General features: G+C 38.0%; 1 protein-coding gene across 3 annotated transcripts in view; it reads left to right on the forward strand.

The window, feature by feature from the left end:
* Nucleotides 1-21995, forward strand: part of MYO1B (myosin IB) — a 113249-nt gene that overhangs the window by 46437 nt on the left and 44817 nt on the right. For all 3 annotated transcript variants that reach the window (XM_057419749.1, XM_057419750.1, XM_057419751.1), the window contains exons 4-7: nucleotides 5694-5788; nucleotides 9200-9304; nucleotides 12189-12235; nucleotides 14812-14875. In XM_057419749.1, coding sequence (XP_057275732.1) covers nucleotides 5694-5788; nucleotides 9200-9304; nucleotides 12189-12235; nucleotides 14812-14875 — 311 coding nt within the window. The remainder of the gene's footprint in view (nucleotides 1-5693; nucleotides 5789-9199; nucleotides 9305-12188; nucleotides 12236-14811; nucleotides 14876-21995) is intronic.

Here is a 21995-nt window from a genome sequence, read left to right on the forward strand (position 1 = left end):
ACATAGTATTGTTGATAAAACAGATTTCTTTGCTCACCAGGAGAATAAAATCTGAGTATGAATAGGAGAAAGGGCTTTCCATCTGTCTTAGCACACCTCTTTATCCTGGTGTTTTATTTTCTTCCTGATTGGCATTTTTCAAAGAGCAGCTGCTTGCCTGTGAAGGTCTATCCTAGCTGATGCTCCATCAATTTAGCTGTTACTTTATTCACTCCAATGGCAGGCTAATCAACCTTTTCTTTTCAAGTGTGTCAAAGTGCTGAACATGAGACAGTTTGTAATTATGGAAAATGGGAGTATACTTTTTGTCCTCAGGGCAATTAGATTAAATGATTCTGCACTATGAGCTAATACTATAAATAATCTCTTATGGTTGTTTTTCCTGAATGGTGAATTTTCCACTGAGCTTCAATGGGCGTGGAGGAACACATATAGCAAATAGTGATGATTTACAATGTAAAGCCTCAAAGCACTTTATAAAATGTGCTTCCATTGTTCCTAGCTCAGGTTATTAGTAGTTTTTGTAACCAAACAAACTCTGATCCTGACGTTTTCCCACTGCATGTTGTGAGAGGAGGAAATAATTTGTTAATCTGTTACTGGGCACTTCTGTACGTCCAGGAAGAGAACTTAAATGATGCTTTTAATTAAACTTTAAAGAATTAATATGAATTACATTTTATGTAAAATTTACATTAAAAATGTATGTATAGTTTACATTTTACAGCTGTGTTTTTTTTTTTCAGTCTAGCATGGTATATAGTCTTTGATAACCACTGACTTCTAGTATCCTGCCATTGGTTTTAGACACAGTTGAGCAGAAATGAAGTGGTACCAGGGCTCTGCTTCCTGAGGAACTGGAACTGTCAAGAAGAGAGCTTTTCTTAATTGCTTTTGAAAGCGTCAAACAAGTTGGCAGTGGCAAGCCAAGACTAAGCAATAAGTGTTTTAAAATTGGGATTGACACTTTTGCAATCAAAGCACCAGCCAATGAAAATGGGATGAGGGAATTGATTCGGTGGGTAAGAGAAAGCAATCAGAGAGAGTTTAAAAGAGTATTAACTAATTACTGTTAATTGAGAATGCTAAAGGAAGCAAGAGGAAGAATGAAAATGATAGTGGAAAGAAGTACCAATAGCTGGCAAATTCTGATCCTTGTGATTCTATTTGAAAAGAAAAAGATGTTAGAAGAGCTGCTCCTGTGAGCTGGATTTATGACAATAAGAGCAAGGTTTTTTTGCCCCTAGTGTAATTCTAGGTGCAATCTTGAGCATTCATCTGAAGCAGTAGCAGTTGATGCTTGTTTTGGGGTGAATGGGTGGGACCCATCTCTTCCTGACCCTGATGTTTTGTTAGAGCACAGAGATGCTGTTGTGCTGCTGAAAATTGAGAGGCCTATTTGGTGTTTCGCTTTGTTAGACTTTTTTTAGTTTGGGACTTTGTGACAGATCTGGCCATCTGGAGCTATGTGGCTGAAAAAGCAGTGCTATAAAAAAGCAGAGCCTTCTTCCTGAGCTAGGTGTGGGTGGTGCTTAAATTTCAGATTGCTTCTATACTTAAGCCCTAGCTAAAAGAGAACTCCAGTAAATATTTCTGTGTGTTGTGGTAGGAGAATGTCATCTTCATTCATGGAAACCTAAAAATCAAAGGAGAGCTTATTATAAGGTATGGTAAACGACACTGCTGACACACTCACCAGATAATTCAAAACACATGGTTTATAACTGCTTTTTAAACTAGAAACTATTCTCAACTTTTACTTAGGTTCTGTAATAGTGAGGTGGCTCAAAGAGTGATATGTGGTTTAAACCTATAGTTGCAAATGTTTACTTTACAAAGCTATTTCCCTTAATGTTGCTAAAAGGAAAAGAACATTCTTTGTGGTCTGTGGATCATTAAAATATGTTAAACTGAAATGACCTTAAATGAAATTACTTTATAAGTTTGTAACAAATAGGGAGTAGCATGAAAATATATTTCTGGATCAAATAGAGTTTGAACCAGAAGACTCAAAGTTTGGGTGTTTCTTTTATTTGTTGCTTTTCTTCTAATTGCAAAGATAGAAAGTGATAATAGCTAGGAAGGACTGTGGGGTGTAATGGTATGCCATGAAAGTCAACAGGACAAATGAAGAGATCTGTCTCTTACTTTGAGATAAAGATCTTTGTTCAGACTTTGACATGAGTGTGTCTAATGCTGTTTATGCAATGCCGGAAAAACAAAGAAGTCTTAGTTATTTAAACCCAAGCTTGGTTATGTCTCCTCCAATGGGATTGTTGGAGCGGTGGTTGAAATGTCAGAGGTAGATTTTAGAACACTTCTATTAGGGAACTTCTGATAAGTGCTTACACAAAACTTCCTTTGAAATTACTTTCTTTTCTCTGTTGCAGATAATAGCTGATACACTTGTGAAATATTAGGCTTTTCTGGATCATTTAGATTGGAGGAAAAGCTAATGTATGCCAAGTGCCTCTTGACTAGATTGGATAAAACCAGAACTGGATAAAATCTCACTCTCTTCTCCATCCTGTTGCAGTATTATACTCCCAGTTTCTCTGTGGAAGGAGAAAAAACACGATTTTGTGCAGTGCAGGCAGAGTTAATAAATACATCAAGCAGTAAAATGTATTTTGTCAGGGGCTGTTGGAAAACTAAAATTCAGTGTATTAGAAAAGATGGATGGTTACTAAGCTGATTAACTCATAACTCATTATATCAACAGACAGAGTACTTTCTCTGTGCTTGATGCTGACTTTGTTTTCCGGTGTGAGACTGCTGCCAAGAAAGTTGTTTCAACAGTGAAATACTAGTTGATGGCTGAGATTATTTGAAGGACAGCAGGCACATAATGAGCCGTCCAGCCTGTAAATTTAAAAAGCATTTTAGCGTCTCACCTTCCTGCTGAAAGACAGTTCCCTCAGTCAACCCATGGAAACCATGGCATTAGTATTAAAGTTGTCTCATGTGGCCCGTGAATGCTCTGTACAGATGAATTTCTTTCCTCTTCATCCTACTCCCTTTTTTTCTGCTTGCAAAAAGAAACATAACGTGTGCTGGAACAAGCTTTTCTGAGTGCCGCACATTGTACTCTTGAATTTACAAATCTACCTGCAGTAGTGTTCAACAAATATTAACTAATTTCCCAAATATATCCTGTAAGAGAGTCTGGTAAATTGTTACTGCTACCGTAGTTTGGATTCTGAACAGTAATGTGGATGCCAGAAATTGTGTCATGGTCTCTCAGCAGGAGTAGAACATTATTTTTTAGCTAGTTCTCCAGCATATTGGCTGCATCACAAATTGACTTTGTTGTAATGCTAAAAACATTGCAGCCTGTTACTTTCTAGTAAACACGTTTTCACCTCCAGTTGAGCTACTGAGTTCCAATGCTTCAATCACCATAGCAGTATTAAGTTTGAGTCTTAATTCAGGTCCAATGGTATATGTATCAAAAGTAATTAATGATCCTGGTTGTTGAATGGATGGCCCAACCATCTGTGCAGAGAGAAGAATAGTAATTTAAGGCCTTAGACAATGTAAGTGAGTGAGAAAAGCAGTGAGATAGATGGACCTCTGGGTTGGTCATGTCACTAGACAGGCTGCAGGAGAGGACAGGAGAGGGATACAAAGAAGGAGCAGTGAATGACAGAAGCATCATTGGTGAGAGCTAGAGAGGGAGGAAAAGGTGAGATTAGCAGTAAAGGAGCCATTAGGTGTTTCAAAGGTATTTCATTTACCTGTTTTCCAACCTTTTCAGAGTGCTACTTGCTTGGTTTGCTGGTCTCTGGCCGGATTGCTGAGCTGATGACGTGGTGCAACCATTAAAAAAACCCAGAAAACAAATAAGCAAATATGTGATGAATCTAATACTGATGAGGGATGAGGAAGTGTAAACGGTGTTGCATATGCACATAATGATAAACTGTGGACAATATGACATGCCCTCCATAAACTTTTTGGGGGAGCAAAGCCAGGAAGAACTGCCCGAGCTAAGGGGCAGTGGTAACAATAGTATGAACTAACTATAGTATACTAGAAAAGGCTCTATAGGGCTCTCACTGCTTGCATTGTGTTATCTATGGTACCCCTAACTAGTTTCATGACAGAGAGCCTGCTTATCTTTAAAGGGGCTGTGGCTGCCTGTGGTTAGATTATTAAAAACAAATACTTGATCTATTTTAAGTTATCATAGAATCACAGAATAGTTAGGGTTGGAAAGGACCTTAAGATCATCCAGTTCCAACCCCCCTGCCATGAGCAGGGGCACCTCACTCTAAACAATGTCACCCAAGACTCCATCTAACCTGGTCTTGAGCACAGCCAGGGATGGAGCATTCACAGCTTCCTTGGGCAACCCATTCCAGTGCCTCACCACTCTCACAGTAAGGAACTTCCTCCTTATATCCAGTCTAAACCTCCCCTGTTTATGTTTGAACCCATTGCCCCTTGTCTTATCGCTACAGCTCAATGCAAAGCTCCTGAACAGTCAGAGAACGAAGATCAAGTTTCTAAAATGTTGCATTGAACCTGCAACAATTATGCATTTCATGTTGACCTGAGTTTATTTCTGGTTTTCATGCATGGTTTGTTTATTCCAAGGAATAAACAATATCCGCTTTTAAGTACATACAAACACTAAATATTTTACCAGGTGCAGTAATCTAACAGAGCTCTTGGTCTGTGGAATGGATGTTTATTTCATGCAAAATATGCTGTGTTTGGCTACCAGATTTTTTCTTTAAATTGTATAATGCAAGTGTGTCTTTTTTCCTTTAGATTTTATGTGCTCTTTCATATACTACTTGTTTAAGTTTTTCCAAGGGGTTCTAATACTCAGTTTCCAGGGCTCTTTATTCCATGAACTGAATATGGAATGCAGTTGAAACAAAATCAGTATTACCCATTCTGTGTCTCAAAATTGCTACTAAAGAAAACTAAATATAAGTAACACATCTGCATTTCTCCAAAATACATGGTGCTGCACAGCAACAAAGCACATCTGGATTCAAACTGTAGCCCAGTAGTTGCAGGGTCATTCTGTTCTGAGCTCCATGAAAAGATATTTTTGGCACTGAAAAGCTGTTGATTCCTACTATATTCTTTAATTTCACTACATGATATCACCCTCACTGAGTTAAGAATGCAGTTACTGGGAAACACTTCTTTGCACATTTATGCAAAAGTCCAGCAATTCTTGAATGCTTAAAATGCTCAATATTTTATAAGGTTCTGAGATGTCTTCATACTTTCTAGAGTAGAAATTACATCTTACGGTATTTTTAGTCCCCAAATTCTCCTGTTTCTTTCTTTGTAAATGTCTTTAGCCAGAACACATCCTTTTGATGCATTTATGTTTTGTTCAATGAAGAATATGGCATTTTGTTCAAAATGTCCCTGAAATTTTGTGAATTTGAGTTTGCTATCTTTAGAAAAACTTTAGATTATGCTCCCTTGTTCCTGGATAAAGTCTAAATAACCCACTAAGGTATCCATTTTGCTTCTGTGGATCTTTATATTCTGAAAAGTGAATGTTTCACCATGTAGAGAACATTGGCACTTGGGTTTTTGTTCGTGTTGATTTTAGTTTTGCTTAGTTCCCTCCCCCATCCCCCACCCCCCAACCTTGGATGTGAAGGGCAGATTGTAGTTATTGCTGGTATTTATCTAATTCTTAATTGACTCTTTCTTTGCAGCTTTGCTCTGTCAGATGAAGCATATAGATCTTTAAGGGACCAGGACAAAGACCAGTGCATCCTTATTACAGGAGAGAGTGGAGCTGGGAAAACAGGTAATAAGCAGTTTTGATCTTTTTAAGAAACACTGAGAGTTGTTCAGAGTCTTGCAAAGTGATGTTAGGGCCTGCAAGAGTTGGGAGATAGATACCTGTACCTTTTTGTGTCTAGTAATTGCAGGAGATGAACGCTGTCAGGCTTGTTGGTGTAGATGTGAATCTAAGATAAACTAGTGTTTTTCACATAGTCACCATGATGCCGTCCTATTGCGTGTTAGTACAGTGTCCTCATCCACATGCAAAAGTAATTCTGGTTTGTGATAAGAGTATTGCAAGGCCAGAAAACTTTCAGGCTCTCCCCATGGAGAAAACTGAATGCTCGTGGCCTTCTAGACTGGAAGACAATCCTTTGATACTTTTTCGTATCTTTTAATAAATACAGGCATTTAAACTGGATTATGCTATTTATCCAAGGAAAATAAATAATAGCAGCTGATTACTTTGGAAATTTCATCAGTCTTTAGCATGCTGTGCTCAGCCGCAATTCTGAGATTGATTTAGGTACCAGAACACTGTTTCTCAGGCAAAGCTGGAATTGCCTTGAAAATGACTGCTAATTTTTAAAATGGAATGGCAAAATCAAGTAAGGATTGCATAACTGCAGAACATTTTAGGTAGGCCTTAAAAAAGAAAGAAGCCAGTTATTTTCTGAAATAACAGTTTAAAGCTGAGGTGACTTGCAAAAGAGACAGCGGGTGTGAACGCATACATCTGTTCCATGTAATTTAAGAGATTTTTCCTTTGAATCTGAGAAATTTGAAGCTTTTTATGCTTATACTGAGGAAGACTTAAAGTGCATAACAAGTTGCTTTCCAAGCCTTTTGTGAAAATGTAAAGCATAAGCTTTGTCTTTTTTTCTGATTAGTAACATCCAGTAGAGAAGGCTTGAAATATAATCCTTGTAATATAATCCTTTTCTTTTCAGTTCAATAACATGAAAACACATGCGTGTTCAGCAAAAGTGTATGTTAAAATAATCAAGTTCCTATAATATGATTGCTAGAGATTCTGTTTAGGAGTTCAGACTTTAGAAAGGAGTTCAGTGCTGGTATTGCTGTGAGTTTCTGAACTTCTCTACTTGTAGAGGACATTCTGGTAGATTTAGATTTGTATAGAAATTGTGACTCTTCTGTAATTTTCATAGCCGTATGGGGCATAATATGAATTATTCCTTCTTTAGAAAGGTAACTACAGAATAATACCTGGTTTGAAATTCAAGTCAATCATCAACTCAGAATGTATGCTATTCTGTCTCTGACATTTGATGTAACTACTGTTGCTGAAATGGGGCTATTAACTGAAAAGTCAGGTTTTCATTGAAATAAAAAAGGGAGTTAAAGGGGCAGGAAAGAAGTTCCTGGAGCTGAGGAAACAAACTTCTTAGTACAGATCCTATTTAACTCTGGTTTAGATTTTGGAAGCCGGAATGTTTGGTATATTTGGGCTGGAAGAATTGTTTGGTTTTTTTATTATTTATTGCCAATTTTGTTCTTGTTTTGCTACATGTTTATGTGCTAATTGATAGTAATGTTGTGCAAGAAAGCATGGCACATTACCTGAATGAGTGGTGTCTTTAAATGTTTTTCTGTGTTACGGTGATGATTCCTTTCCTGGTGTCTTTACTGCCCCAGAGTTTCTAATGAAGGACAGGGCCATTATTTTCTCTCAGTGATGTCTGAAGTCTATCTAGAAGTCACTATGTGTTGTCCTAATCCATGTTATTTTGTAATAGCGTATTTGCTGCTTCAGTGTGTGTGCTTCTCTCAGTGGCTGAGTAGCTCTCCTTAAAGGTGTTGTCTGTTTTAGGAAATACTTCAAATAATTTGGTACTTCTAAATCCATTTCTGAAGGAAATGGATTCTTAAAAGTGAGAGCTGGATTTGAGGCACAATTATAGGAGATGCGAGGCCTTATGGACACCTCTGTAGTTCTTGTTCCCTGCTTGCTCCCTGTGTTGCAGGCTTGCTCAGTTTCCTCTACAATGTGGGAAAGTAATTTAACACTGGCAAACAAATTTCATTAAAAAGGAAAGAATCAAAATCCAAGGCGTAACTTCTTGTTTGTCAGGTCTTTCCTGAAATAAAACCCTTGAATTTATAACAGATCTCTGAAGAGCAAGTAATGGGTGTTTTTTATGACCACTGCTTTGAGTTGGTTGGGATTCCAGCTGTTGGTAATTACATTGTATATCATCCGATACTGCCTCAAATTTCACTCTCTTGCATCATACTAATCATTACAGACTGTTTATAAACAGAATTCATTCTCAGCTGCTCTCTCTCATGATGAGCAAAAACGTAAGGGTTGGATGTATTATTTAATATTTGTTTCTGGCTGCGTATGGGTGATCGATACCCATAGGAACCCAGCTTTGAGAGTCCAAAAATTGTGCCAGACTGTGTAAAAGCGTATACCTTCAAATTAGTTTCATTGTTTAAATGAATGCTTCACTTTCTCTACTTTGAAACAGACTGCATAATGTTATGTGATGTTACTCGATTACTTGTAGTGGGCTTTTAGAGTTGTAATTACATTGTGTAGTGTTGTTTACATGTGTTATTGTTTATCTACTTATATAAACTCATAAAACTTTGTGATTAGAAACTGTTCAAGCCTATTTTCTTCAGGCTAGATTAAAACACCTCTCCCTTGAAGATGGACTGAAAGGGCTGGAGTTGTTCAGCCTGGAGAAGAGAAGGCTCTGTGGAGTCCTTAGAGCAGCTTCCAGTGCCTAAAGGGGCTACAAGAAATCTGGAGAGGGACTTTTTACAATGGTGTGTAGGGACAGGGCAAGGGACAAAGGGAATAACTTTAAACTGAAAGAGGGTAGATTTAGATTAGGTACTGGGAAGAAATTCTTCCCTATGAGGGTGATGAGGCCGTGACACAGGTTGCACAAAGAAGCTGTGGCTGCCCCATCCCTGGCAGTGTTCAAGGCCAGGTTGGACAGGGCTTGGAGCAACCTGGTCTACTGAAAGGTGTCTCTGCCCATGGCAGGCGGTTGAAACTGGATAATCTTTAAGGTCCCTTCCAAGCCAAACCTTTCTATGACTCTCTGATTTCCAGCATGTCAGCTAGTGATAATGTTCTTTCCTTACTAGCTGCCTCCTATAGAAGCTAAGTAAAAAAGCAGTAGGTAATGTGCCATATCCACTGGTGGCTTTTTTAGCTTGAGAAGGCTCTAGGTATTTACAATAGGTCTACTGATGTAATGGCATGTGTCTCATAGCAGGGTGTATTCCTTTCTCATTTCCAGATGATACAATAATGTAGAAGAAAACAGAGATGAAATGTGCTTACAGTTCCTGTCTGGCATGGTGAAAATGTGATGGCGATCAAGTCTGCAAATCATTTTACGGCCTATTCACCAATTATTACAACTGTTTTATTTTGCTCTCTCCCCCACAGAGGCGAGCAAACTTGTGATGTCATATGTAGCTGCTGTGTGTGGAAAAGGGGCAGAGGTTAATCAAGTAAAAGAACAACTTTTGCAGTCAAATCCAGTTCTTGAAGGTAAGACTCTTATGGAGCATGTATGAGTGTATTGCCTCTGTGTGTATCAGCATCCCTGCTGAGCTGCTTTGGAAAACTGTGTTGGTTCTTGTTTTGTTGTTATTTGGTGTCCAAAAACCATAGGAAATGCTTTATGTGAACACAGCTACAAGATTTTGTTCAGTTATGGGAAGGTTTTCTTAAGAAGAAAACTGGTTCCCTTATGATGGGAGAGCTTAGGAAGTTAGGTCATATTTCCCAGACTCCTCCTGCAGCTCTCCAAGGGCTTACCCTTTCTTAACCCTGCCTTGATGATGCTTGGCTGTATCAAAAGACTTCAGTCCCTCTGATTCATTCCCTCCCAAATTATATTATTATTATAGTCTTTAGTAAATAAACAAGCTCTGTAAAGCATTATTTTTCTTTAGGAAAAAAAGGGTGAAGAAATGGACCTTAGAAAAAAATAAGCCAATCCATAAGCATGCCTGCTGTTCCCTGAGACTTATTGTTCCCTGGGTCTGGTGACTTTGTTGGCCTGTCTTCCTTTCCTGCTCTCCCGTGAAAGACTTTTTTCTTCTTAGTTAATCATTTTAATTTAAAGACATTGGCTGCCAGAAACAGGATTTTAATTTTTCCTTGAGATAGAATATATCTCCCTCAGAGATTGCAGTTTTGTCCCATTGTCTAATAATTGCTTTCAGAAGTGCCTTGTTTAGCATTGACTTATTTAGGTCTTGATTCCTGGCTCAGTCCTTTCACAGCTCTCTAAGCTATTGTAGTGCTGAGGCAAATTCTCATGACCACTGTACAATAATTCTGCATTATGGCCCTATGATATGCAGTGTTTGTAAGGCTGTTGAGTCTCAGTATTGTATTTATTGCCTAGCTATCTGTACCATGATTTGAAGTTTATAGGGAACAAGCACTCCACAAGTGAGAACAGGTGGAGGGAAATAAAAATAAGGGAAAGGAATGCAAAAGTAGGTTGAGAGCAGTGGTGAACTGGATGGGTAAAATGTGGTCATTGACTGTTGACATGTAGTCACTGACAAAACAAACATTGTAAGCAAAGACTTGGAAGGATGAAATGTTAAAATGTAAGAATAATAAAAACGCTGGATGAGCCTTTCTTTGATGATGAGATATGTTCCACTTAAAGCTGAATGGGGGGATTGCAATCTTCCATTGTTTCGAATTCACAGAGAAAAGCGGTATTGCTTTTATCACTGTTCTGGAAGGCAGATTTAAGATATAGACAGAAATAGAATGGGAAGTATGGAGGGTTTTTTTTCCAAAGCTAGATTGTTCCCTAGGGACTGCCAAATGTATCATATTTCTTGTTGGTTTGTGAATATTTGTTTTCATGCAAGAGGAATAGACGAAGCTTACAGAAGACCGCCTTATCATTTTAGGGTATTATTTGTTCACTTGCTGCTCTGGTAGCTGACTATTTAACTTGTTGGAAGGTAGGACACTGGACTATTCCACAAGGCTTCTGAGCAAGCTTGGCTTCTTATATATGCTTTAGACAGAAAAAAAGCATTTGTGGTTAGATTTATTTTTCTTTGGTTATGTAGATCTGTTTCAGTTGAGCTGCCATGCAAGAAAATGACAGAAATGTTACATATGCATAATTTATCTTTGGGGATTTTTATTTTTTAACTACAGTTGCTACTGTAAATTAACTTCTGGAAACAATGAACTTAAGGGAAAACTGAGGAATGTGTCTCATGCTTTATAATGGAATGTTTGTGCTTGATTCTGTGCAGTTATAAATGACTCTACTGTTCAACACTGTGTTTAAGAAAATGCAGCTCAGAGATTTGGTTGTTGAAAATATGATTTATTGCAGGGCATAAAGATTTTTAAAACAATTATTTCACTTATCCTGGGCCTTCAGGAGCAAAAAACTTTTCCTTTTGGCTTCAGTTCTTTGATTAAGTCTACTCATGCAAGTTGAATCCTAAAAGCATGTATTTATTTCTGTCCAAAAACATTGACTTGACTTGATCTTTGAAAATATGTATGCTATATAAATAAATACTGGGATAAATAAAGTCTCTTGTTGGAATAGGAGCACTGTACTTAATAATGTAGGGGACGCTCCTGTTTGACTCAGCATGCTTTGGGAATGTGTGATGTTTAGAGCTTGAAGTGCCCTCCAGTCTGAGTTCTTGTCCTGCCTATGTTCAAAATTGATGGCTGCCCCTACCTCTGAATGCAGGGGGGCCTGGGAAGCCCTTCCTCTGAGACTTTTCATTGTCAGAAAACTTGTGCTGAAGTAATTAAAACTGAACTATTCAGAAACAGTTTAGGTCAAGCTGAAGAGACTGTGTTAAACTTTCATTGTAAATCAGATTATTTCAGCTGATTAATGTTCAGCTTAAGCTAGGATAAATGTGTTGAAATAGCATAAATAAATCCGTTTCAAACCATTAATTGAACTGTCCCACGCAAACAATTTTCAAGTATCATTCTGTAATTTCCTCAGTTCTGGCCTCAATCTTTTGCCATCTTCAGTTGGAAACTAAGATTCATTTCTTCCTCTAAATTGAAGAGAAGGAAGTATTTCTTATATTTAAAGTTATTTGGGTAATAACATTTTAAATTTGATCCAAACCCCAAGGATATGTGCTCAGCCCAGGTGCAGCTTTGTCTTGGAACTATTTCCACTTGTATGTTTTCCTTTCACTTCTTTAAACAAAGGAGGTGCTGGGACAAATCTTCCTTGGACTTCCCTAGGTGTTTTCTCATCTGTGATCATGTCTGTCACACCCCATGTGTTCCTGGTGACTGATACCCAGAAGTTTGATTCCTTTAATCTCTAAACAGTCACAGATATCTTTTGCATTTAAATATTTTGTGTTGATAGATTTCATTGTTATTTGTTTTTCTCTTTCTCCAGCTTTTGGAAATGCTAAAACTGTGAGGAATGACAACTCCTCTAGATTTGTAAGTATTTTCTTCAGGGCTGAACTTGAATTCCTTTTAGGGGGGAGTGTGTTACATTGTTGGCTCTTTCTCTTTTGCCTTGTATCAGACATCAAGGCACCTGTAAGGAGGGAATGAAGAATTTGGAAAGAGAAGTTTCTTACAGTTGTCTGCGGGCTGTGGTGTTTGAAGAAGGCAAACACCTTCAGCAACCATCAATATTTCATTTGGTACATTCAAACATGTTCTTCTTCCGCAGTGTGTTAGTAGTGCATTATTAGCAGTCTTTTAAAACGTGTTTCACCTCCTTGTCAGAAATCCTGTTGGTGTCTGATGTGGGCACAATGTTCTGCTAAGAATCGATGTTGAGGCTAAAAAAAAGAAAAGGAAAGAAAAACTAAATAAATTAGGATGTGACAGTCTGTGACCGGATGAAAACATAATTACAGCACAGCTGGAGTCATTAGTTTTCTGGCACTGGTGGCTTTAATGTTGGTGACCATGTCCCTGGCAACTGGTCTGCTTAGCAAACTGATCTTTGTGTGATCTCCTTTTGCATCAATACCTGTACATTTTTTGTTAAAATTGCTACTTCAGGTTCTCATTTTCTCTCTGATGTTTCAAACTGTGCTTGCAACTTTAGTTTCAATATAAACATTTGTAATGTTACTTTTCTTGCTTATGTTCTTTATAATGAACTGGTTGAATTCAGGCTTTTTTTTTAGCATGAAACTGAATGTGGAATTATAGGAGTTGAGAATTGGCCAGAAGTGCAAACTAGAGTTGGGAGATTCAGTTGTGGGAGTACTCATCACAGTTTCTCCTGCTAAAATCAAAAGACTGAATGCAACTTTGTAATTTGCTCACTTATGTGCAGAAGAGTAATATTGTGAGCTGCGTAAAGTAGACAACAGAAGACAAATTAATACACTGGGAACATGCTGCATTGTGAGTAAAAACAAATGGATAAAAGCTGCGATATTGTGACACTGAAAAGTGTCTTTTTTCCACATGGGAGATGTCTCTTTCTGATTCTCAAGGGTTGATGATACTGTGAATGCTCTTTCTGCAGCTGTCATTGCCCCTTCTTGTGAACAGAGCAAAGGGTCTTCATTGCAAGGTCAGGGACAAAATTTGAGGCACCGTAGAAAATTTTTGGGGATAAAAAGGATTAGAAATAATGCAGCTATGAGAGATGGTATACTATGGAAAAGAGGAGGAGACAGCGAAGGGGAGAAGAGGTGTCGTTTGCAAACAGAAGTCTTTCCAGGACAAAGTGCGACCGACTACTATTCTGCCTTTCAAGTCCTTGCTTATAAACAAAAAGCTAAAAATACTTTTGGAAACATCCAGCTGGCCCAGTCCTTGGGAAATTAAAATATAATTATCTGATTTAATTCTTATCTCAGAAATTTGAGTCAGCTCAGAATTAACTTCAAACAAGAAAGTACAAGTACTGTCCTGTGTAGCCTGCCTCAGGAGAAGAATAGAGTTTAAGTAGAGTCAAGCCAATCTTGACAGAATACCCAGTAAATTAGAAAGTATTATTGAGGGAGTCAGTATAAAGTGCTTGGTTTTGTGTTCTGTAATTAAAAGAGAACGAAAAAAAAAGAAAGCTCTTCCTAAATGCAGTGAATAAGCAAGTATAAACACAAGGCTTCTGTTTTCAATAGGTTGGTTTTGTCCTCTGTTAAGTAAGCACCAGAGAGTGGTGAGATCATTTCTGTGCATGGTTTGTGGAATTTGGTTGAATTACTACCAGCAGTTTTTATCTTTCTAAACTTCCGTGCCAATGTAATCTGCACTGCTTTTGCCTTTTCTACACAGATGGGTCTGTCCATTTTGTCACTGTTAAATGTAGCTGTTACTACATTAAACTCTTGTCATATACATTAACATGATGCAAAGACAAGAGCGATCTTCTGTGATGTGGAAAAGTCAGACAGGAGTCAGGAAAATGCACTGTGCCAGTACAGCTAGAAATGAAATCGCTTTTCTGGAGACAGTCTGCTAATTGTTGCCTCTGGTCTCCTGAGTTATGAGGGAAAGAGTTCAGTGGGAAAAATCCATCACTTTTACAAGGCAGGCACACGCTTAGGGACAGACACCCCACGATTAACTAACAGTAGCTGTTGCCGGCCAGTCCTTCATGCCAAACTGTGTGGCTATCCTTCAGTGGCCTTGACTCACACTCTGAAAACATTTTACACTTAGAAAATGATTCTCTGTGGAAGATAATTTCTTCCTGCATTTCCTGTTAATAAGCATGATAATACCTGCACAGACACATTGGTGTTGTTGGCTGTCTAGAGAAAGTTTATATAACATTTTCTTCATAGAACCTTAGAAACTGAGCAAATTACTGGGTTGTGTTACAAACCTGATTAAAGCTATTCTCATGAAAACCTCTGGCTGTGATAATGCAATTGTCTTAAAAGCTTTGAATCATTTTCTGTTCTTCAGAATTTGACAGAGTGTGCAGGAGGTGCCAGATTTCTCTTTTAATCTGTAAAAATGACTAGCTAACTACTTTGAAAATGCCTTGAGCAGTTTTTCTTAATCAGAATTTGCAGTCTTAAATTATGTTGCTTTCACAGGGAAAATACATGGATATTGAGTTTGATTTCAAGGGTGACCCACTTGGAGGAGTGATAAGCAACTGTGAGTATTACTCTTGGCATCAGTGTATTAACAGCTTAAAGCGTTTTGTTCAAAAATAAAGATGGTTAAATTATTGAAAAGATGAACTGCATTTGTCTAATCAAATCTCTCCATTACATGATAAACTCTGCTTTTTAATTTTATTGTTTTGGGGCTGAATAGGGTACCTTCTAGTGAGTGAAGACAGACTTGAAAGCATGAATAGTGAACTTACTGTGTTGTGTAAAAGGTATTGGGTAATGTGTGTGGGTTCGTATACTCTCTGAAGCATAGCAGATGGATAATGGTATCTGAGACTCTTTTCATACTTGAATCCCTTGGGTCAGTTTTATGACTTTATTTGATGTGTCATGTATTTATGGTAGATGGAGTCTGAGATAGGCTGTTTTGTAATGTTTAAAGTGATACAAAGTATGCTGGAGGTCAGCAAGAGGTGAGTATGTTTATTTGGAATCAAAGCATTCTGTACTAGTTTTGACATACCTCACAGAGTAGGAAAAGGCTTATCGTGAGAGAGGACAAATGGCTGTTGAGTTTAGGTTTAGGCAGAGGTGGCCTTGGAGTTGTTACTAGACATGAGAGTGCTGCTATAAAATCTATGGCAATTCAGGAATTTTAACCAGGTCTTTGTTGGGAAGAAAGTGGCTGTGAGCTGAATGCCAGCCCAGTATGCTGTGTCTTTCTTTCCTTTTGAGAGTTTAAATGCAGCTTTTAAAATAAATTGCTCTTCTGTGCTATATAAAGCTATGTTTGTTTGCTTTTCTTATTTTTTAAGAAGGGATGGATGAGGGCAGTGAGTGACTATACTAGGTGTCACTGACCTAACATTGACCTCTCTTCGCACTTGGCCAAATTCATTGCTCTTTCTAAGGCTGACTTTCTGATTCCATTGGCATTTTACTGGTTGTGAAAAAATGAGAATCACCCAAGGTGAACTGAGTGCTCCATGTGCAATACCAACATTTTAAAACATTGTGAAAAATTTTATGCGCAAACATAGAGTTTGTTTTTTTTTCAAAAGGTAAACATCTTTTCTGGACCAGGTCACCTTTTGGAACTGAAAGAGCATGTTTTTTTGTGACAGAGTAAATCTGGAAATTCAAGGCAGTCACTATTGAAGCGTTTACGGCTATCTATTAACTTTGTCATTTGGTAGTGAAATCAGAGGCCAAACATACTCAGTGCATTCATTGATAATTAAATGCAAACAAAAAGGTTGTGGCAGGCTAGCTGTGCTGTTTGCTCCTTTTTATTTTGTATTCAGAAGAGATACATAGGAAAAAAACCCTCTTTCATAGTGGACATTCAGCAGTTTGTAAGTACCATGCTGATTCATCTAATTAAAATATTGTATCATACCAAAAGGCAGTCTAAGTAGCTACTCTGTAGTTTATCTGCCTTATATATCTTTGCATGTTGTAATTACAACATTACATGTAATTATAATGATGTGATGACAAATGTAATCAAGGGCAGACATGTTTTTAGGTCTTCCTAAAAGCTGCCTATTTTAGGCATCCTCCTTGTCTTTTCACATTAATACATATCTAATAGCAAGAAGATTAAATTTAAAAATAAAGGTCTTTTGTGTAATCCCTGTTGTGGTAAAGATGTTACTTGTTGAACTTCATGTAACATGCATAAAATTTGACAGTCCATCCCTCTCTTTTTAAAAAAGGAGTTTGAATTCTGTATGGTTTTAAAGCAAGTTTATTGTTCTGCTTCAGATCTTTTCCACATATCTGCAGCATTGATTTGCAATAGAAATGTTCCTGTTGTGAGGTATAACCATCCTGGAGATACTGCGGCTTAACATTATTTTATACCACTCATAATTTACTCTGGTTTTAGTCAAATTTAGGATTTGTCTTCTTAATTCATCAAGTAGGAAGTAGTGCTGAAGTTTCCTATCCTTAAAAAGGAAGTATGATTATACTGGTCATAAGTATTCTTTGATTTCTGACCATCTGTTGGTATTGTGTTAATATGATGTGAAGAGGTCATAATATTTTGATTAAACTTTAATAGTTGTATGTGATGAGCTTGATTTCCAAATATCAAAGAAGTTAGTAGGCTTTTTGGGTCACAAGCTATGTCACCAAGCTGTATTTCATATCATGAGTGACTGGAGGCAGACACCGTGGACATCTAGTTTATTTTGGTGGCAGGAAAGGTAATGAAGATAAGACATAAATTTTATCAGTCTGGTAAAGATAAGCAGAGACCCATTAGGCTGAAAGGTCTTGTTTGAAATGGTCTGGCCTGTCCTACTCTGAAATGCTGTGAAGCTCTGTGAAAGGCTAGTCAGTCTGTCCATGACCCTTCATGTAGGGCTGACACTATTGTGACCTACCCTTGGGCCATTCTTGTGATGCCCTTCAATGAACTTTTACTTCTTAATGACAGGGGTTAACCTACAAGTGAACCTTTCATGGAATGGAGCTAGAGGGTAAAATTATCATGACAATGCATACTGTGTCTGTCCTGTCCAGTTTGCAATGAATGGAAATGTCCATTTGCTTTAGTGGGAGCAGAGAGATCTGAAATTTTTAATGTGCCATAAATGGAAGGGTAAATCGTTTGAGTAAAATTAGAATGGGAATAATGAAATGGAAGAGATTGTAATGGAAAGGGTTTGTGACGCCTATTAAGTCAGAACTGGTATGTTCCCAAGCTGAAGATAACTTTATGTTTGAACAGTGTAAAATGCACATAGACCAATTACATGTGCATTACGTGGCTGATCAGAGCTTTCGACTGCACTGATTTCCAAGGCGTTTGACATGTTGCTATATGTGCAGTCATGAAAAGAAACTGAGAGTGGAAACTTTGAGATGAGTGTTGGTTGAGGTAAATTCAAGTTTATTCCTTGAGTCAGGATTTTTTTTTTTCCTTTAGACTACAAACTAAAAGTTATTTCAGGTAGTATGTGTTATATTTATTTGACCCTATGTCAGCAGCACCCAAGGGATGGGGGTGAGCAGGAGGGTGAAGAAGGCTGAGTAAGCTGAAGTATGTTGTAAGCCTGAGTTGTTCATCCTCCCTTTTTGTTAGTTTTATGTGAAGGTCCCAATTTGTTTTCCTAATGGGTGGGAGATGCAGGAATCCATGTAAGGTGAGGTGCATAGTCCTGGTGCTAGCTAACAAAAAGCCCATCTATTCATTGGCTGACCTGTTTCCTGTGGGGGTGGAATTGAGAGGCCAAATTACTCCTGTGAGCATTTCTGAACCCTGAACTTTCACTGTACTGTCACTTGTGGTTGTAGACATCCCATTACTGTTTTGTAATAAACACCAGTCCCTACTGAAAGGTGTGCTGCTGCTTTAAAATGCATTGACAAACAGGTTAATTGCATTTACATTTTCTCTTACTGAATTGAGTATGAGTGTGTCTGCTCTTTCTGTCCTCCCATGAGGTGCTCGCAGTTGCTGGTGTTGCAATGAACAGTGTTATCAGTGCTTATGTGCTTAGAGGTTTTTTTTTTTTCCCCAAATCACTTGTGAGGAAAGGCATTTGGAGAATTGGGTAATTAACTTGCTTTCACCTGAGTGCAACATTGTGGAAATACATTACAGAAACCATTAATACTATTCTTAGTTTTCCATTTATTGTAACTACTTTGTTAGTGGGGGTGAGAGCAAGTGAAAGGAGAATAGTAGTTTCTTTTCCACCTGTAATTATAGAATAATACATATTTTATGTAAAAATGGGCATGTTTGGTTTTCAAGTAATAGGTGCAGTATCTTGTACAGCTCTAAAATATGACTCTCTCCACAGATGCTGCATCTATTTTGCACTGAAGGCAATGTTTATGTGCACACTTGGTTTGTTAGTTTTGTGACTGTTTTGTGTACACTAAATGTTATGGTTGAAATGGTTTTGCATAGTACAGTCCAAAATATTTCATTCTTGAAGTTGTTCAGACCTCTTGAAAAGTAGGGATTTTACAATATCTTTCCCAGAATATTTCTAAGTCTTGAATTTTCACATTTCACCTGGAATTTCCTGCTGAAAGTTACCTAGCTTCTAGCATTAGGTGATCTTTCCTAATCTGCCTAAGCCCTTCAGTGATTTAATGATTAACTAGAAGACAACAGTGTTGCAGGTGAAGTACAGTATATGTAATACCTGCTTTTGAAAAAGCTGTTTTTAACCAGCACAGTGTACCTAAAGCCCAAATAACAAGTGATTAAGAAAGGCCTCTGTTTTGCCATCTTTTCCAAGAACATGAAAGAAGCCTATGATGTTCATTTAAAGCAGCAACTTTTTAAAGTTAGCAGAGTGATAGTGATAACTTTACAGCATGTTCTTCTTTACAACTTGCTTGTTCATTTTAAAAGACAAAAGTAATTACCCACTTACTGAGAAATCAACAACTTGGGCTGTTGATTTTAGTTGTGTGATTGCTGTTAGTAAGCTGCTTTGCTTAGGGAAATATTACACAAATTTTACAATTAGACATTATGGAAGGAGATACTCCTTCTCGTTGATTTTTGTTTAACCTTAACTTATTCCAATATCTCCCGTGGTCTCCCTGTTAGCACAGTTGCCAGTGTTAAGGCAATTGCCTTGCCTAAATTAGAAAGTGTTTAAAAAACCAAACAATACTAAACGTTTTGATTAGTTCATTTTTAGACGTCACTTATCACCTGAGTAATCAGGATTTAACACTCTTAAAATTGTGTAGTCGTATTTTCACTGCACATACTGCCCAAATGGTAGCTTTTGTTTGATACAGTTATGGATCATTTCATTCAAGCGAACAATAGTATAAACTTGATGGGAATAATGGGAAAATACTCCTGAGAAACCACTACTGGGTTTTGTTTTTTATGAGTGGCTTTTTTTGGTGACAGCTGAAGAAACAAAGTATGAAAACAGAAGAGAGAATTTAGCAAAATGTCCTGTAACTTTGGTTGAAGAGCTATAAAGGTCCTTAGCCATGGCCAGCTAAAGAGACTATGACCAAAATAAACTTCTCCTGCATTATTCAGAATGTACCAAAGTACTGTTGGTTTTTCTTCATTTAACGTTTAATTTCTTCATGTTGAGTTCAGTTGAATGGTTTAGCAGGATGCTCACACAGATCTCTCACATTTAAACCAGTATTATCTGGGAATAACAAATAATCTTCAGCACCTGAGGAATGTAGATGGATTTTGAGTCATCTGAATGGATGGATATTCAAACAGGATGATTTAAGAAGTGTTTCCAGGGTGGACCTTTCCAAAGGAATTTAATTTTTACACTTGCTTTAATACAACCAACATGTTAAATGTTTCCATTCAAGCAGAAGTATTGTTAGATAATGCGGAAGGAATCCATAAATACACCATATGTTGTTCTGTATGTTCTCTCCAGATAAATCTCTATAGTCACTATACATAATTTATACAGACTAGATAACAAAATGTAACATGTATAGAGATTTGGGTTTTTTGCTTGTGTGGGTTTTCATATAGATAAGCACCATCTGCCTGCACATGCTGCTGTAAACAGAATTGCCAAGTGGATGCATGCAGAAATCTTCTCTCAGATGCTTAATCCGCAGAATTTGTAACCATGTGAGAGTTAACACAAAAGCTACAGGTTGTGCAGTAGTTGCTTTAAGGAAAATATATTTGGTTGATAAATTAAAATGCTAATCAGGACAAACAAAGGGAAGATTTCTGAAGAGCAGGGCAGATGGTCTGGGTCTTTTCTACCAGTCTGATTTCAGCCTGCATGTGAACAGAAAGAAAAGGGGGAAAAAAGGAGAGTAAATATAGCTTTAGAAAGAATTGGTAGCAGCTTTGTTAAGGTAAATACCTGATTTTCCAACAGTAAAAAAGCTTTCTGGAGCTCTTTCCCTCAATTACAAAGGCTGGCAGAATATGGAATATTGGGGCATTGGGAAGCTGACTGTTAATAAGTTAACCTTGTTGCTTCTTAAGTATATAAATAAGATGAACTGTGGTGAAAAATCCAAGACAGTTATCCTTCTAACATAGCTAATTTGGCATATGTTCAAGAAACTATTTGTTAAATCTGCTGAAGGCATGCATGTAATTAGAAGAAGGCTTACAATATGTAGCTGAGCTTTTGTGACAGCATTGGAGTAAATTTATATGTGGAATATTTTAAACCCAAATAAGCCAAGCCGCACTGCTTCAATACACTTTGGAAATACAGCCATTTCCTGAAGTGTGTGTAGCCACTGCGGGAGCTGAAGTTGTTTGTTTCTTTGAGATTAAATTTGGCTGCAGTCCATTCCAACACTTCACTGGAGAGCCTTCACAGCCAGCGTGACTGAACTGCTTGGCCCTCACCTTGCCTTTCTCAGCCCAAGTATTAACACTTGGGTGGATGGTGGACCAGCCTCTCCCTTTCAGTTATGCATTAAAATCTAGAGAGGACCAGGTATCCAACAGGTAGGTGAGCTAACTGGTTAGGCTAAATAGGATGACTGATTTTGAACCACAGCTCAAAGAGGAGAGCCCCAAATGCAGGTGAAGTTAGAAGCAGAGTGGCTGCACACCAGGCTGCTGGTGAGAACTACAGCTTCTGGTCTATGCTTTTCCAACATAGCATCAACAGTCAGATGTTAGTCTTGTGTTTAAGGAAAAAAAAAGATGTCAGTGAAATGGAAAAAGCAAAAGTGGAAATCTGTAACCTGCCCCAGCCAACTGTAAAGGTGAGCTGCTGGCAAATGTGACAGCCACTTGTTTGTGTGTGTCTTGGGTGTGCTTTGTCATCAGGATGTGCAAAACTTCCAGGTGCTGAAACAGGGCCACTTTTGGAAGGAAAAAGACTGTAGGGTTATTGAGTTATAAAAATACAAATGTCTGTTCAAAAAAGGCCAAAGTTCTCATGTGGTCACACAGCACAGTAGGTGGGCAACACAGGCACAACATTCTGCCTGTAGCTAGAGAAAATATGAATGGACTCTATTGCACTGCTCTGCCCACAGCAGGCACTCCCCTTGGGCTAAGTAGTGGTGTGCCAGAAAGCCAGTGGAGCCCAGGGACTGAAGCCTGACACAGAGGTACCTGCTCCCCAGCAGCATCCCCTGGCAGTGATAGAGGGAGGGTTTGCAGCATAAAAGGGGCTGCACTGAGCAGTGCCTCTAACTTTCCGGAT

This window comes from Pezoporus wallicus, unplaced genomic scaffold (genome assembly GCF_028554395.1).
Source record: "Pezoporus wallicus isolate ANWC-B61680 ecotype Strahan unplaced genomic scaffold, APGP_CSIRO_Pwel_v1 contig_4710, whole genome shotgun sequence".
In the NCBI taxonomy this organism is placed as follows: Eukaryota; Metazoa; Chordata; class Aves; order Psittaciformes; family Psittacidae; genus Pezoporus; species Pezoporus wallicus.